Genomic DNA, 18,538 nt, shown 5'->3' on the forward strand with positions numbered 1-18,538 from the left:
GTTTGACTGGACAATTCAGCTAACAGGAAATGTGGAAAGAGATGAATGAGAAGGGTTAGGATATTAGGGTTTTTGTGTTTAGTCTATAGGTCGGGCCAAGCTATTTTGACAAATCCCAAGCCTGGCTCGAATTTATTGTGGGCCGGGCTTTTTGGCCCGAGGTCAAGCCTACGGGCTCATTTACATGTTGAAACCCATCCGGGGGCTGGGCCGGGCCGAGCCGGCCCATCAGGTCACCCGGCCCATGAACAGGTCTAGTAACAATGAGACTCATTGTCTTGTTAAACATCCATCAAATTGTAGATTCAATAGATTAGCCACATGTTTAATTATTAATGCTGCGTTTGTTTGCGGTGTAAATACAGATTGGTGTAAAACCGCACTCTCAGTCCACATTTGTTGGCATTTATTTGTGATGCAAATAAGTATCAGTGTAAAATTCCACGCTCATTCATATTTATCGGCATTTGGATAGAATATAGTTTTTCATCGTAAATCAATATAAAACTCCACTTACAATAGAATTTTACATCAATAATCACAATTTTCAAAGTACAACAGTTTACAAACACAGTAATGGTTTTTACAAATAATATTAGCTGTTCAAGGTTTTAATTTTTAATACAAATTTTGCTTATAGAAGTGAGCTTTTGTAACACTGAAAAGTCGTTTTGGGCCAAAATTTATCTGTGAATTTGGAGACTGTTGACTGCCTGAGCTCCAATGTAATTTGAACCATTATCTGATCCATTTATAGAATATAAAAATACATGTGTCAATGGACCAGATTTAAATTGAAATCAATCTAAAATAAAACCATTTTAAACCATAGCAGATTGAACCAAATCTAATCCAATTAACACCCTTACTTCAACCCACAAGATAGGGACCAATGAGTACTAAATCCAATACTATATTTATATGATTTAGGTATAAATTATCAAACATTTCTCCGGTCAATACACACCATATTTACAACACGCACTTTTTAAGTTTTAACATAATTGAGAGGTGTACCACACTCTAATTAACTCATAGTTTTAATCATTACCAATGTCAATATAATCCAATGATTTATCAAGCTAGGTCGATAATTTTACTGCAAACAAAGTCCCCAAAATTGGGGCAAGCCAGTACACTAATATATGTTTCACGAGTCCGTGATCCCTTCGAGCATAATTCCATCCTGCGGCCTGTACAAATTAAAGAATTTCATCAATTCAAGGAATTACAGTATAAAACAATTAGGCCCTATTTGCTTCATGAGAATAGGGGTTTGGAATTAAAATCGGAATGGGGTATTCGATTTCAATTGTTTGGTTGAATAAAATTGGAATTTCATTCTCATTGTTATTGGAATGACATTTCCTTATTTGAGGGAATCATAGGGAATGAAATTTCATTCCTGCTGATTTTAATTCTTATTTTTATTTCTGTCTGAACTAAACAGACTATGAAAATGGGCCACTCCGATTCTGATTCTAATGGATTTTGATTCTAATTCCGATTCGACTGCCACTGCAAACCAAAGAACCCTTAAAATATAAGAAATGGTAACCAATATAACTTACATAAGCGGGATTCATATATGCATCGGTTAGACGAGCAAGAGCTTGCGTGAAGAGACATGAGGTCATCTCTCTCCGGAAGAAATTGTTGGAGAATTTCTTATCAGCCCAAAGTTGGAAGCTAATCATAACGAAGGTAGCAACTCCGTCAATCAATGCGTCTAGGATGCCCGCATTCAGGGGTTTTTCATGACAAGTTTGAGGAAGGGTCCGAATGATGTATCCTACACCAACGATAGATCGTAATAGCTGGAATTAATTAACAATTCAAACTTCAAATTTTGGAAGTGTAAGATTCATTGTGTGGAATTGAAATATTAGAATTTGAAATAGCATTTCAATGGTTACAAAAAATAATAAGAAAAATTAGATAGGCTTGAAATGGTATATTTTAATCAATTGTATTTGATTTTTCTTTTTTCGCTATAAACATATTTTTCAGAGCTCAAAGTTTACTCAAGTGGAGGTACTGCCATCTTAAAATTAAAATTTTAGGAAAGTTCTTGATCAGTACCAAACTTACTTTAGGGGTTGTGGTAAGTTAGCCACTGAACTTCAAAACGTGTCTATGCAGTATCCCGAACTTTCAGAATGTGTCTAATAGGTACCTGTCGTTAACAATCCATCAGTTAATTTTGAAAATGTCAAAACTGCCCGTCAGGTGTCATCTAATTTCATTATCTGCCACTTCCACACAAACCAATTTAAACAAAAATCCTTTCGTTTCAATCTTGATTTTAGTAAACTATGTTGTCGTTCCACCTTGATTCCAAGCAATCTTGTTTTTTGGCTTGTGGAATGAGAAAAAAAATAAAAAAAAACTCAAAAGGTTTGTGTACAGTTAATGATGTCAAATCCAAACACTAATAAATTCTAAAATAAGCAAAGAAGAAACTAAGCTATACCATTGTGGTGCAACATTAACAATCAAAAGAACCTTTCCCTTGTAAATGTTAAGATCGACATAACTTCCCCTTGCAGCATCCTAACTGAAATAGGAAGGTTGCATCAACTATCCAAGATGAATTTTAGAACATACAGGAAATTTTCATTAGGTATATAAAATTAAAAAGAATAAAGAATATACAAGAAACTGTAGCAATGGCGGTTTCAGCCGTCACTGGAACTTGGTCAGTTCCCAGCACCCCCGTTTGTTTGTTCAGATTTGTTCTTGGCACCATCATCACTTCCTGGCACCATTGTAGCAATGGCACAACTCTTCAGTTCTAAAATAGAAGACAATGAACAATGTTTTTTTTCAAGGGTAGTTTTAATATTTTAAAAGTTTTAAGTGGCACATGTCATCACATGATAGACGAACTATTAATGGCAGAGACATATTAGACACATTCTGAAAGATATTAAGGTACTACATAGACACATTTTAAAGTTCGAGAACAGACTTGAGACAACCCCTAAAGTTCAGGGTATTGATTAAGAATTTTCCCTAATATTTTATTAACCCTTATAAAAATGAGATAAATTAGATATCAGATCTACGCCCATTTATTGGAAATATCTCCCCATGATGAGTATGGGAGATGTGGGGCACCCTCTTTGAGGCGCCAATGTGATCACAATAAATTATTACAGGAGATAATGTAGCCCGTCTTGCTCAGAACCCAACAACAATTCACACAACTCGCCCTCTTACCCCCACCCAACACAAGACTTTAAATCTGAAACATAATATATAAACATTAAATAAAATGGAAAAAGACCGTTAATTTATACATAATATACTGGAATTCTCAAATAGTCTTCTTCCAACAACAAAAGAGCATCTTTAGAAATGTCATGAACAGAATTATAGGCGTAGATTCGTAGAATCCTTGGTTTACTTGTTAAAGCACCTATAAAATGTTTTTTATCATCCCTCGGTGTGGTTTCATTGTCCTTTAGATTGTATAATTGTATTGAGCAATTTTTATGATATTAGAAAGGTATGATTCCGAATCATAAATTTCCTCTTCACATAATGGTACTCACAGTACTTGCAGCGATGCATTAAAAACATCTCCCATGAATGAAAACATTCAATTACAAGAGATATTCTCAATGAACAACTGCAATGTGATGTAAGATGGGTGTGAAGAGGAAATCCCGGTTTTTAATACTTTTAAAAATCCAATGGATAATGATGGATCATCTGCTTGAGCATTCAGGTTGAGTGAATCAAACGATTAAATAGAATTTCACCCAAAAAACCGTTAAATTGATAATATTTTTTTGGTGCTTAGCGGGATAATATTGTATATTTGGTCAGGCTGCGTTTGGGAAGAGTAAAAATACAAAATATATATATATATATATGTATAAATATGAAAATGTCTGGTCCAGAAAAATGCAAATTTGGTTTAAATTGATACTAATGATTTGAATTTATATTCTTGCCAAATGATTTTTAATTGTCATAAGTGCAAATAGGAATGCTGAGGCTAGAATCCAAAATTTTTACACTGAACGAGAGTACATGTGCACTAAATGGGCATTTGCAACACCGTCACTGCTGTCTTTTTGCCATCACTACCCTCCTCCCATGCAGAAATTCACATTTCTGCCTCACAGAACATCCCGCCACGTATTAAAAACATCTTCCGATGATAATATCAGAATCAATGATGCCATTATCGAAAAATGTTCCCAATATTCGACAGTGATGTGCTGTGGGGCATTGTGGGGCAGAGATGTGAACTCTTGCGGAGTGGCAAGTTCTCCATTTTCCTTCCCTCTCTCTCCTTCCCGTCCCCTTTCTTTCTGTAGATCTATTCCCCTCTCTCTCTTCCAATGTCCCTTCTTCCTTTATTTTCAATTTTTTATTTTATTTTAATATATTTTTTCATGTCTTATTATACTTGATAATTATAATATAATTAATTAATTATTTTATACTGTCAACCCGTTTTGAACAGTTCACCAGTTTGGCCATCAGGTCCATATCCATGTTACCAAAGTCAACAATAAAATTTTGGAAATTAATGGGTTTAGAGTAAATGAACATGTAGACTAACCAATAAAAGTTATTTCAACATGTGGCAGATTAATCATAAAGCAACAAAATAACAAATTAATTAGTAGATTTGTATAATTATGTATTTATTTATTTACGGTCCATGAGAATATGAGATAGGAACCTCATGCGAAATGTCAACTAACCAATAAAACCCAATTTAACAAAACATTTACATCACGACTTAAAATAGAAGAGAGATATTTGAGGAAATAGTGTACCATAAGGGATTTGTCTTTATTTCTACAGTTTACATATGGAAATAATTTTTTGGGTTTCTAAGGGCAACTTTTTGCCCTTAATATCAAATAGCTTTTTTGGGAAAATATCAAGAAAGGGCAGTGGATACTTATTCATCTTCCTCTTTTTTTCCTTTTGATTTGGTGATTAAGATGACTAGATGTCTCAAAAAGAGTCTCCACCCAGAGAATTCACAATCCACAGTGGTCTGAATCAAAATGATGAAATCTGAATTTCTAAAACACTTTTGAGACACAATCTACAATTCACAATACATCGACAAATGCATTATACATATGTAGACAACGGGCTCCACAGGCCAAAACCGACCACCACTTTTGAAACTTATTGGAGACTTGAACCCCAAAAGAGAAAAACAGAAACACTTGTCACAGAGGCAACCAAAGATTGCACAAATTTGAAGGGACGCTGTGGATAATCAAGCCTAAAAGTGATTGGATTAGAAATTGGAAATCGGAATAATTTTCTTTGCGGGAAAATCCCAAAAGAGTAATCCATGGTCCTTGCTCGAATCCTGGAATCTACTCCGGATCCAAACTTCGGTAAATTTTATCTAATTCCAGTAGTGTGGAAGTTTCTCGACTGACTTATTTGGTTTTGGACTTTTACAGAACCCATGATCCAAATCTCGGTAAATTTCATCCAAAAAAAAGTGCAAATATATACGATCAGAAAGCAAAGACAATTAAAAAAGGACAGAAGAGGAAGACGAGCAACAATATCGACTGCCCTTTCTTGGTAATTTTTAAAAAAAGCTATCCCATTTTAATTCTTATATAAATCTATTTTATTGATATAAGAGTAAAAATTTGCTCTAATCTGTTAGAAACCCTAATTTTTACACCAAAACAATCTTTTGGTGGATCCATATATCTATCAAAAGGACACCTGGCGGTTGAAAAGAAAGGTACTTCGTGGAGAATGAGGTTCATCCTCATTGTAAAATAGCTTGGTGTGTGAAAGTATGTGCTATTTCAAAAAGAAAAAAAAAAAGTAATACGGCCCCGTCTTGGAGATTCAGGTGATTAAATACCAAAAAAGTGAGGTTTTAAAAAATAAGATAAGAAACAAATAAAAACTTGGAAGATAGGATAAAGTGAAGATTTCCCAAAAAATAATTAGAAGTTGCCAACCACCAAACTTATTTGTCAATAGAAAAGTGGAATTAACCCATCACATCCACCCCGGAATATCGAACAGAATGAAAACCCATCGCTTAACCACACCAACAAGAACAATTTCAATCACAAAAGAAAGAGGGAATTCCATGACACACACAAACACAATTCAAATCCCAACCCATCTTACAAAAATTAACCCATGTTCAAGTAACAACCAAGTGAACGGGATCAACTTGCCGCAAAGCGACTTCATAATCAACGAAATGAAAGCAATTTTAAGTGATAACCAGAATAACCCAATATAGAATAGGACAAAATTAATTACACAAAATTCAAATGATATACAAGATGAATAGAAACAAGAATAAAACCAAATGGATTTTAGTTTAATTGACCAAGCCAGTAGAATACAAATCGGAAACAGAAAACTTAACCTGAACAGGAATTCTTACACCAAGAGACCAAAGTGCGAAACGATCGTCACCCAATAATACTGTGAGAGGACTGTAAGTTGCACCTCCGCTGATATTGGATAACCATGCAAAAATAAACATAGCCAAAACGAATGCTAATTTTCCGTCGGACTTCATTCACATGTGACATCACATGAATGCTAATTATCTTAAAATTTTTAAAATGTCCTTATTGTTCAATGACCTCTCAGAAGTCTCGTCACCTCCTCCAGAAGTCGGTTCAATGACCTCCCAGTGTGGTGATCAGGAACGAGCTCTAGGTCGTAAGAGCTGTCAGTTGCATATCCCTTGATTCAGTTGTTGTTAGAGCAAAGGGAAACGTCGTGCAGGTTTTCATTTTCTGTTGTCGCCCAAGGAAACACCATCGGCAGCCTCTTTGTATGTACTGTCAGATACAAAAAGGGATCTCTCTATCGATCAAAATGTTGAAGTTCATTGCTTTTCTTTTCTCACTTCAGTTAATCTTCTTGTCCCCAACAACATGGCTGCAAACTACAATGTTGACGTCTTGATGATTTTGGGGCCAAAGGAAACTCCATCAACGCCTTCAGATTAGCTAATAAAGTAGAAACTAGATTTTTTCCTTCATGACCTTCTAATCCATTCGCAATGTTGATGTAATGTTCAAATATCTAGACTTTCTAAATTATGGTTGTTTCCGATATCCTAATAATAATAGATGTGTAATTATTTATATATATATATATTAATAATTTATATAAAAAATTGTAAGTAATATAAGTAACATTTAACATCTTATCTCAGAATCTAATCCTACACAATTCTTTTCTTGGAGGACTTTCAATTATATTTATGGATCTATTAATCAAACATTCACTTTTATTATGTTTTATTTCAACTCCATTGTCAACTGTGAAAAAATTTGGATACTGTGAGATCTGCACATTGATATTGCAAATCATATGAAGAAATTTTGATTTGAAATATAATAGTCGATCTAATCACTCCATCAAAAATTGCACTCAATAATTCATCCCCATTTTCCTGTAAGTACCTTTACTAAGTACCTGTATTTCAAGGTGGGGTGTTTTAGTAAATGACCTCATACTAAGTACAGGTCATAATCTGAATTATTTCAATTTTTTTAAATCATCTATATTAGAATTTTAGTTTAGTTTTTTATTTCATTTTTATAGATTTTTATTTGATTTAAAAGACTTACCATATTTTATCGAGATGAATGGTTCACATCATTTATTATTTCATTTTAGATTCACAACTTATGCTTATATGATAAATTTGATTTTAGTTTCTTATTTAATTTAGAAAATGAAATCAGTTTTAATTTGTAATTAACAATTTATGTTTTTTTCTTCTTTTTAATAACCTATGGAGTAGTAGGCGTGGCAAAATCCCAAGCATAGGGCAACTATTATTTTGTTTGAGATTCAATACTTGTATGATAAATTTGATATGAGTATTTTAGGGAAGGTGGAGATATTTTAGGAAGAAGTATTCTGTGAGAGTATAGAATTATAGCTAATGTTAAAAATATTTAAAATAAAATGTAAGTTTAGACAAATAGTGTAGAAGGATGGAGAGGAAATGCTAACATAGGCAATTACATCTTATACATGTAATACATATCCAATTAATTTTTACTTAAATAGTTGCTTTTAATTTTTATCACATTTTAATTAACTTAAATTAAGTTATTAGCTTTATTTGGTTAATAAATCTAAGGTAACTTAATGAAGTTAATTAATCCAATTATTTAACCATTTTACTAATTATTCAATCATATTCTTTTTTGGAATAATAATTTTAATTATTTAATCATTTTTAGTAATTAATGGATCATTTTGTATTTCATTTTATAAACTTAATAATTTTTATTTTATACATTAATTATGTGCACGAGTTAACGAATTGAATAATTAATTTTATGTACTAAATTATTAATTTAGTTTAATTAGATAAGTTATTAGCTGAATTAAATTATTAATAAAAAGTAATTAACTTTAATTGAATTAAGGGTCCAAATTAAATTCAATGACCTATTATGGTGTACGGATTAAACATAAATGAGTAAATTTATGTGAACCTATAAATTGATTACCAAAAAACATAAATTGTTAAATTAAAGTAATACATTTTCATTGAATTAAGGGTTCAAGTTGGCTTATCAAACAAAAGGGGTCAAGTTGAATTGAAAAACCCATATAGGGTATGGTTAGACATAAAAGGGTCAATTTATGTGGACACGTAGATTGTATATGGGTGGTTTAAAAAATACCTGTTTTTCTTATAAAAAAATTGTTTAATTTGTCTTAAGTGACATATGTCATACATATATCGTCATGAAATTAGAGATACTGTAATACAATACTGATGCCTTTGTATTTTCTCCCAATCTTAAAAAAAAAGCATCTAATCACCCGTTTAATGACCCCAAGAACCAAATTGGTGGTATTCAACAAAGTTTTTTGTTTCATAAATAGCCATGTATGTGCATTTTAGAGTTAAACGCTATTCAAGAAATGTATGTGGTATTCAACAAAGTTTTTTGCTCATTTCATCAATAAGTCATCATCTGATCCACAAACTTGCTCTTCATCGCATGATTCCAAGATTATTTCCATTCAATGCTATAAAAATGTATAGAGAAACTCAATCTGATGTTGGAAACCAACAGACCTGGAAACCAAGTTACGGTGTTGGAAAAACTTCAGTTTGGGTTCTCATTTTCTCATTACATTTTTTGAAGATAATGATGGAGAAACCTCAGTTTGGGTTCTAGTTTTGGTGGCATTTTAACTTCCAAGAGAGGGATGCCTACACATCTTTATCTCTTAGGGTGAACGTTGTGATTTGGACCTCCTATGTAGAGAGTGTGTCGATAAACCACTTTAGTTAGAGTAGTTAATACAACTTCTGATTAGAGTGGGTCTCTTATTTACAACATGCTTACCCACTATCATGTTCTTGAAACTGGGTTGACAGGTGTCCATCTGATTGGAAGAAATGTTTTGAAATTAAGGAACCTGGTTTATCCACTATCATGCTATTGGGCTTTTTTTCCCAGGAACCTGGCTTACCCAAGCATAACAAACTGAATATAACTGAAGTCGAACTTTACATGCAACTGAAATTCTTTTTCCGATAAGATTAGAATGCCACGTGTCTAACTGGTGAGGCTTCAGCTTGAAAGCCTTCCTTATATATATATTCTGAGTCGCCTTCAATAATAATATAAGAGAAACCCATATCTAAAGGCATGGTTTTCAAAAACGGACAGAACTAGATGGTCGGACCAGGAAAATCGGGAATTGGTCAGGTTAGGTGACCGGTTCCATTTTTCCCCAAAACTAGATATTTACAAAAAAAAACGTTGATTTGATCATCAAACCATTCACCCGAGCGTTTGAACCGTTCAATACTTTTGACCATTTTTTATTTTATTTTTTATCAAAATAGATCAACTATTTAGTTCAAACGGTCAAACTGTTCGACCCAGAAACTGGACCCCTAACCGGTTCAGTCTCTGGGTCGGTGTTAAAAACCTTAATCCAAAGAGAAGGAAAGCCCTGCTATACATAGTTTGAGCCTTTAACCTCCAACAATGAGCATGCTTGTAGTAGAATGGCCCTAGTATAAATCAAATAACCCAAATGATTTCGGATAATAAAACCAGTACTTGAAGAGGATGTACCAACAACACCATCAACATTTAATTTCATCCAAGTGGGTGGAGGAGACATCCACCAAACTGTAAAGATGGGTGTGATAGCGTTAAGATTTAGGAACAACATCTGCAGTTCTGCACTAGCCAAAAATGATGATATAAAGAAATGAAAGATAGCATTCACATCACTTAAAGATTTGGTTTGGAAGAAAAAGGTCTATTCTGAAAGTATAGAACATCACAGTTAGAGAAGATAAGGTCTGCTATTGATGATGAAGCATCCAGATCGATGACTTAAAAATTTCACACCAAAGTAAGTTGTATAATTGACCATATTAGACGATCAACACATGTAGTACCTGGCTTTGACAAAGTGATAAGTTTATATTACATTTGCAACATTATCGGGAGCATATTGTAGAGAGAACTTGTGGATTCCAACACATCTCACCATGATCTATTAAAGCATAATTTTGCAACTAGTCATATCAATTGGAAAATAATCTAAATTAATTGGGCCGGACCTGATTTTCCTAATTAATAATTAGTCATTTCTGAGTATATGCTATACAATTGATTAATAATCGATTCATAACTGATCCATGTTCAAAATTAGATTCGACTAGAAGTGAGTATTTTCGTTTTTTTGATTAAAAATATAATCGAATCAATCAAAATTTTAAAAATTGAAATAAAAAAATTTAAAACCGATTACAATAAAACCGAAATTTCTGACTCTATCTTATAAACTGACGTCTCCATTTATCCACTCACCTCACCAATTAATAAGTCATTTCTGAGTCTATCTTTAGCCAGTATGTTTACCCAAAAAAGTACTAGTCAGGTCGAAGTTTCGAACTTTGGATTTCCTATCCCAACACACTTCAAATATCATCTGTGTCCGTGAGAAAAAAAAAAAACCCCGAAAAACCGAATCGATTGAAAAATCGATCGAAATCAAACTGAAAAATTAGTTAACTGAATCGATCGGTTCAGTTTCAGTTTAGTGTTTTAAAAAATTGAAAATATTAATTCAATTTCGATTAGTTAATATAGAAAACCGGTGGTTAATTGAACCGACCGGTATATATATTTCTATATATTATATATCTATTTATGTATATTATATATATTTTATATTTTTATATATCATAAATTAAGAAATATACATTATATATATAAATATATATTTATAATATATGATATATTATTTATTATTTAAAATACAATATTTTATATATTTTTTATTATATATTTATATATTTTTATAATATATATTATAAAAATTAAAAGACTGAAAAACTGATAAACCGAACCGACGGTTAACCAAACCAGTCAATCAATTAATCGATTCAATTTCGGTTACCAGCTTTTGGAAAACCAGTAGTACCGGTTTGTCCACACATCTCACCATGGAGTTCACATTTGTGCCCCACAAGGGGGTGCCTCACAGTGTCCCACAACACATCCCCGTCGTGCATTGGGAACATCTCCCGATGATAGTATCAGTCTCAATGATGTCATCATCGGGAGATGTTCCCCCTTGTGGGACGTAAATGTGAACTCCTCACCATGAGGCTAAGGCTGGGACTTAGGGCTTCAAGTCGGGTCGGGTTTAGGTCGTGTTGAGGCCAACCCTAACCCAACGCTAAGTTCTAAACCCCAACCCTAACCCTAACCCAACTCGACCTTCAACCTGACGAGCCCAACCCTAACCCTAACCCTAACTAAATTCCTTCTACCCTAACCCTAACCCAATCCAACCCGAAGTCAATTTTGGGTTGGGTTGGGCCCAACCCAACAACCTTCTTCCCATCCCTTAAACCTCATAGAATTTTTCGATTTTAGATCTTAACTTAACTCTCACTACATATATTAGTCCTACGTTTCGTTGGTATTTATTTGTTGACGTTTTTCTTTTTGTTCTTTTGGTACAAAATTCAAAAAAAACAAGTGGCAGAAAATGACCATAGTTTATTATGAGTTATGACTTACGATAGATCTTTTTTAGGCGGCAAACAACATAGAAGAGATGAAGAATAAAATTTTCAAAAAACATAAAATAATGTTATTAAGGTTAGGGTTGTTCATAAGAAGACCCAAACCGACCAACCCCGGACCGACTCAACCCGAGTCGGCCGGGTTTTCTACAACATCAATTGGTTTCAGGTCGGTTTCGGTTTTCATGTGTGAAAACCGAACCGACCCGAATCGAACCGACTTAATAGTTAGTTCCTAGTTAGTAGTTACAACCTACTTGTGAAAACCGAAACCGACCCGAACCAAACCGACTTAGTAGTTAGTTCCTAGTTAGTAGTTACAACCTACTTGTGAAAACCGAAACCGACCCGAACCGAACCGACTTAGTAGTTAGTTCCTAATTAGTAGTTACAACCTACTTAGTTCCTACTTAACTAAGTTGTCTCTATCCTAGTTACAACCTAACTTAATTTATAGTCTTCTAGTTAGGAATGACATTAATGGCAAGTATTGTAAGACAACTAGAGAATGAACTTTTTTGGAAAAATTTAAAGAAAAGAATCAAATGATCATAGTTTCTATGGTCTTTTACACAAAATAGGCAACCAATTACAATTAGAATTATGTGTCCTTTTTTACTTAAATTATAAGGTTTCTTGAAATATACAAATTTTAGTCTTCTTTCTCTAATACAGTTTGACTTCCTATTTTCTTAATAACTTCTATTCTAACTTGGTCCGCCCCCCTTAGCCCCTCAACTTAAGCACAATCTCTAATACAATTTGACTCTCAAGAATAAAAAATTTGAAATTTCAATTTATTACCATGGTTGAACTTAGAGCCAAAATCGACCCAAACTAACCCAACCTGACTCAACCCGACCATGTTGGTTTTGCTTAACACAGGGTCGGTTTCAATTTCAATTTTAGGTAACCCGACCAGGTCGGGTCGGTTGGAAAAATCTCAGTAAACCGACCCAACCCGACCTGTGAACAACCCTAATTAAGATTTTAGTCTTTCTTATTAGAATTAAGTGAAGTGATTATCTTAAAAGAAACACATGATACTATGTAGTGGGGGCTATACAAATATCATGCATCTAAGCAAATCAATGTATGTTTTATATTACATGATACTATATATGACATGTACTACAGAGTTGGGTTCGAGTTGGGTCGGGTTGGCAAATGGGTCAACCCTAACCCAACTTGAAGCAAAGTCGGGTTCATGAATTTCGACCCTAACCCTAACCCGAATATCAACCCGACCCAACCCAAGTTGCAGCCTTAGGACCTATCATAGATTTCGTTGGAATGGATCTTTTTGTTGGGAGGAAATCTGTTCCGCTAGTGGGGCCATTACATCGGTTCGAATTCACATTTGCACCCCAGCGAATCCCAGCCGTGTATTTTGGACTAAATTTGGTCCAATCCAATATGAATCCATTACACATGGACCTGATCCAATCCGGTCCAATAAATATTTTGGACCATTTTGGACGGGTCCATAAACTGTCAAATCTATTCACATTTCTGTTAATTTAGATTGATTTCAAGTCAAACCTGGTCCATTGACACCTACGTTTTTATCTTCTACCAATGGACCAGACTCAATCTAATATAAATTCATTATGGACGGACCAGGATCAATCCAATATGTCATATCGATCCGTCCATTCCGTCCAAATTCAACGTGTTATTGGTCCGTCCAATCCGTGAAATAGATTTTGATTTGAACGGAGTCCAACCCAATACATTGACATCCCCATTGGGAGCATAATGGCAACTACGGACGTATTCCCACCTTTTCAAAATTTCTGTACTCGTAGAGATTCTGGCGCGGATCTTGCTCCTTGGAGAAAAACCTCTGAAGGCTCTGCCGCTGCAATTATTCGGTCCTTTGTTCATGGAGAAAATGGCGAACAAAACGCAAACCACTCTTTCATTTGAAGCCTTTTTTGAAAATGAGAGACATAACTGAGCCCCAGAAGTTTCTATCTTTTGCAAGCGTTTCTCTATTTTCAAATGGAGATTCAAAGGAATCAAAAGCAAATTCACTGCCCTGAAAATGAAGCCCTTGCCTCGTACATGTGGAATAAGAGGCAAGAAATGACTGAGGCCAAGGGACTTTCGGAACACATAGATATGACGCTTTACAAAGCTTATTGCAGTGTCTGCAGCTCGAAAGCTCCTATCAAGACTCTTAAGGAGTTCTCTCAGATCAAGTAGGGGTTTAGGGTTCTGCAGAAATATTTATTTTTGAATCCTTTTATTTGCGGAATTATTATTATTATTATTATTATTATTGGTTATTAATATGGGTTGGATTTCTGTTAGGGGTGTGGGAAAATGGATTCTGAGGCTCATGAAAGGGTTTTTCGAGAGCGATGTGGTTGTTTCTGATGTGGGTACTTCTGAACCTGAGGACTTGACGCAGGATGGTATTAAATTTGAAGGCCTTTTTGTTTATATACATGCTTAATGCCAAAATTTATGAAGAAAATGCAATTATTGCCTCAGTTCCTGTTTTGCTTTGATATTTTCAGGGAAGAAAATTAAAGGAACCAGACGTTATGTACCACAGAAGAATTCAGCGGCATATGCGTTATTGATTACCCTTTACAGGTAAAGTCTACGTCTAACATTTCTATTTAGTTTTACTCTCTTTCTTTCTCATAATTTGGTGTCTGGATGAGTTGCAAAATCTGCTCTTTCAGGGCACAAGCAAATGGGAGTGAATTTATGCGCAAACAGGAGCTTATTGATGCTGCTGGAGAAAGCGGACTTTCACGGGGGCCAATTGCGTATGTCATCTAAGTGTTGATGGTTTCTTTGGTCCTTTTTAATTCTGGTGAATGGTGATCGAAGTGAGGATAATGACTCAAATTGAATTTCTATGAACAGGGCAGAAAAAGGGAGGGGAAAAGCTAATCCTTTTGGAGGCTCGCCAAAGGAATGGTATACTGGATGGAACTCCATGCAGACATTGATAAGAAAGGGTTTAGTTGTGCGATCGAGTAATCCAGCAAAGTACCACTTTTTTTTGGTTCCCTTTATAACATCTAATTTTATATTTTATGTTCTTATGCTTATTTGTTCTTTTCTTGCCCATTTCATTTAATTATATCTACATATCAAAGTCAAAATGTAGTGCTTAAAGATGAGTGAAGCAACAAATCAATACCTATGCTGCTATGCAAGTAATGGACGTATGATGTAGCAACCTCAATGCACCTGAAAAAAAGTGGAGTAATGGACACACCCACACCTTAGTACCCTTTTCTGTGAACATGGTGCACTGCTCTGTGTTCACTTTACTTGGATTTGTGACTTTCCAGTGAAAATGCTGTGAGAATGTGCTCTTGGATTGTAAGTGTGTGCTCTCCATCTAATTTCAAGTCTAAACTGGGCCCTAACACTAAGAAGCAAATGGTACAACATGCTTGCTGGAGGCTGCTCCCTGCATAGGAGCCACACTCCACATGCTACAAATACATCAAATGCTCCACATATTCACATTTTTGCAGCAGCCAACCCATGGGTTTGGAAAGGAACTCCTTTGATGTTGAAGCCCAGGAATGAAGCTTTCCAACTGATAACTCAACGAGCTCATCTTCCTCCCTACTTATATTGTTGAAGACCCTCCTATGGCCCTATTCCCTTCAATTATAAAGGTCCACATAATCGCTGCTGGAACCATCTCCTAAATCAGCTTACCTTTGCCACTCAGACCCTGAAGGGGCCAGGTTAGCCGTTAGCAGCACCCTGCTGAGGGACTTAGGCATGGTCCGCAGAGTATTTGCACCATATATAGAATTCCAAAAGAGTTAGGCTGCTGGAACCATCTCTCAAATCAGCTTAGCTTTGCCACTCAGACCCTGAAGGGGCCAGGTTAGCAGCACCCTGCAGAGGGACTTAGGCATAGTCCACAGAGTATTTGCACCATATATAGAATTCCAAAAGACTTGGGCTGCTGGAACCATCTCCCAAATCAGCTTACCTTTGCCACCCAGACCCTGAAGGGGCCAAGTTAGGAGCATCCTGCAGAGGGATTAAGGCATTGCTCAAAGAGTATTTGCACTATACTCTGTATAACTGCTCACTGTACAAACTTCTGTACAAATGAAAAAACTTTAAGAGCCCTCAAAAAAATATACCACCACACAAGAAGCCAAATTATCCCCCTTAAAGAGCAAATTTGTACACAGCCACCCTTAAGAGCAACTTTTCTTTTCATTATCCACGTGCATTATATAAATGCATTTCATAGTAAAGAAAATTTTGGATATTTTTTTTGCCCACTAAACCTAATTTAAGTTTGGGAAGTAAGTTTGTGCAAATATTTTTAGGTGGATGCATAGAAATAATGACTTATCTGAATGTTTTTTTTTTTTTAAATTTCATTAATGTGCAGTTTTTTTTTTGGGATGTGTAAGGCTTTCTAAGCTGATCTGAAAATAAGTAATTTTGTTGAGCCTTATCTTTCTTTCTTTCTTTTTTTGGTTAGGATGACATAATGGGTCATGGTTATTTTAGCTTTCAGAAATGAACATAAGAAATGCAATTCCTTGAAGAGTTGTTGTGGTGCTTTTTTTTATTAATATTATCTCTAGTGTCCTCACTTAAGAATCATGAGCTTCTTGCACCTTCATTCATGGTTGAAAGGTATCTAAGTGACAGTGGGAGTTGCCTAGTCAATATGAATTTTACAGAATAAAATACTGAGTTTTGGTTTGTTCTCTAGTTTTACATACCATTCAGCATGCATTTTAATTGAAAAAATAGCAATTATATTTATTAAGAACATTAAATTTTCTCTCAAAACATGGCAAATCATCATATCTAAGACAGTAGTTTTTTAAATATATTAATTGCAATATTTTCAAAAATAATACTAATATATTAATTAAAATATTTTAAATAGTAGTTTAAATAATTAATTTCAAAGGAAGGGAAACCATAAATGAATCTTGAGACTTCAGACTGTGAAGTGTTGTAAGTTGTCATTTCTGAGTTTAATTCACTATATTAAGAAATCCACATTAAATTCAAGTAGCAAATCTTGCATAAACAGAACAGAATGGAAAAACAGGCTTCATGTAGGCTGTAGGTGGTCCCGTATAGTTGGGATAAGGCTTAGATGATGATGATAATAATGATATTACCAACTTTTTTGTTTGTGCAGGTACATGCTAACTCAAGAAGGCAAGGAAGCAGCATGTGAATGCCTCTCAAGGTCTGGTTTAGTGGATGGATTTCCAAATAAAGATGACAGTACATCAGATATGGGGTTTCCTCATTCTAAATCAGCTGCTAAAGAGGTCCAATCACTATCTGTTGATTTGAGTAGCCAAAAGAAATCAAGTGACATCCCATTTGAATTATGTGATCAGGTGAAGTCTACTTTCTACAAGAACCTATTTTCTCTGTTTGGAGAGTAAGATATGTAGGTTAGGCTCCTTGGCCAGAGAGCTCTTGTTCCTTTTTTGAAGTTTATTTTATCTTATTTGTAACAGTTCCCTTAATCTCTTTGTTTGTTGTTCTTTAGTAAATTTTTTGGTTATTATTGTAATTTATGAAAACATTTTATGATTCACTTCGAACATTTATTTTAATTTCTTAGGATGCTGAATTACAATTTCCAATCAACTAAACATAAAATCTTTATAAGGAATTGGTATCCTCTAGGGTTTGGAAACTTGTAATCTTTGCATTAATCACGATAGTTTATGGAATCTCCAAATATGAGTAGTTTGTTTTCATTCTTGGTGTATCAAAATTCTTTTGCACTCTCCCCATAGGTTGATGGATTCGTGCTTGTTCTACTATTTTTGGTAGTTGTTCCTTCACCTTAGAAAATCATGTACGCCTGGCAAGGCGCTCCCAAAACGCCCTGAGGTGTATGCCAGAGGCGCTGACACCTCTGAGTTATACGCCTCTTGCGCTTTTTTAATGAGGCGTGCTAGAGGCGTACGCCTCATGCACATCATATATAGAAAGACAGAAAAAAAAGAAAAAAAAGGAAAGGAAAGGGAAAGAAAAAGAAAGAGAAGAAAAAAAGAGAAAAGGAAAGAAAAGATAAGGGGAAAGAAAGTGGTTTGTCCCTTGCCCCTTTGGCTGGGGGGCTTCGCCCCTAGAACCCCCCCCCCCCTTCAACTAATGTTATGCATCTTTATTCTTCTTAATATAAAAGATTTTTATTAAAAATAAAGAAAAAATGAGATCTCCCTTCCTTTTCGTCCTCCTCCTAACCCCCCTCCTCTTAAGGAGGCTTATGCTTCCTTGTGTTCGGGAGGCTTACGCCTCTTGCGTTCTGAATTACGCCTCACGCCTCTAGGTAGTGGAATGCCTCGCGTCACGCCTCCGTGTTTTAAACATTGCTCTAGTTGTTCAGGGTTTTTTAATTGAAATTCATACTTTACCTCTTCTCAAAAAATAAAAAAAAGAAAACTTTGAAAGATTTATATATGATAGAAAATA

At 34.8% G+C, this 18,538-nt stretch overlaps 1 protein-coding gene across 6 annotated transcripts in view; it reads left to right on the forward strand.

Annotated features, from left to right (window-relative positions):
• The first annotated feature begins 13,809 nt into the window (after positions 1-13,809).
• The window catches only part of MUS81 (Restriction endonuclease, type II-like superfamily protein), a 46,394-nt gene continuing 41,665 nt past the window's right edge, over positions 13,810-18,538 (forward strand). For 2 of the 6 annotated variants that reach the window (XM_088891916.1, XM_088891915.1), the window contains exons 1-6: positions 13,810-14,283; positions 14,396-14,499; positions 14,605-14,683; positions 14,776-14,862; positions 14,963-15,088; positions 17,244-17,451. In XM_088891916.1, the coding sequence (XP_088748042.1) occupies positions 14,084-14,283; positions 14,396-14,499; positions 14,605-14,683; positions 14,776-14,862; positions 14,963-15,088; positions 17,244-17,451 (804 nt within the window). In that variant the 5' untranslated portion in view covers positions 13,810-14,083. The remainder of the gene's footprint in view (positions 14,284-14,395; positions 14,500-14,604; positions 14,684-14,775; positions 14,863-14,962; positions 15,089-17,243; positions 17,452-18,538) is intronic. The other 4 variants (XM_019199693.2, XM_019199692.2, XM_088891914.1 and 1 more) reach the window with 4 other exon arrangements.

The sequence above is a fragment of the Nelumbo nucifera genome, chromosome 7, assembly GCF_055504915.1.
Source record: "Nelumbo nucifera cultivar China Antique chromosome 7, China Antique-T2T, whole genome shotgun sequence".
Lineage (NCBI taxonomy): Eukaryota > Viridiplantae > Streptophyta > Magnoliopsida > Proteales > Nelumbonaceae > Nelumbo > Nelumbo nucifera.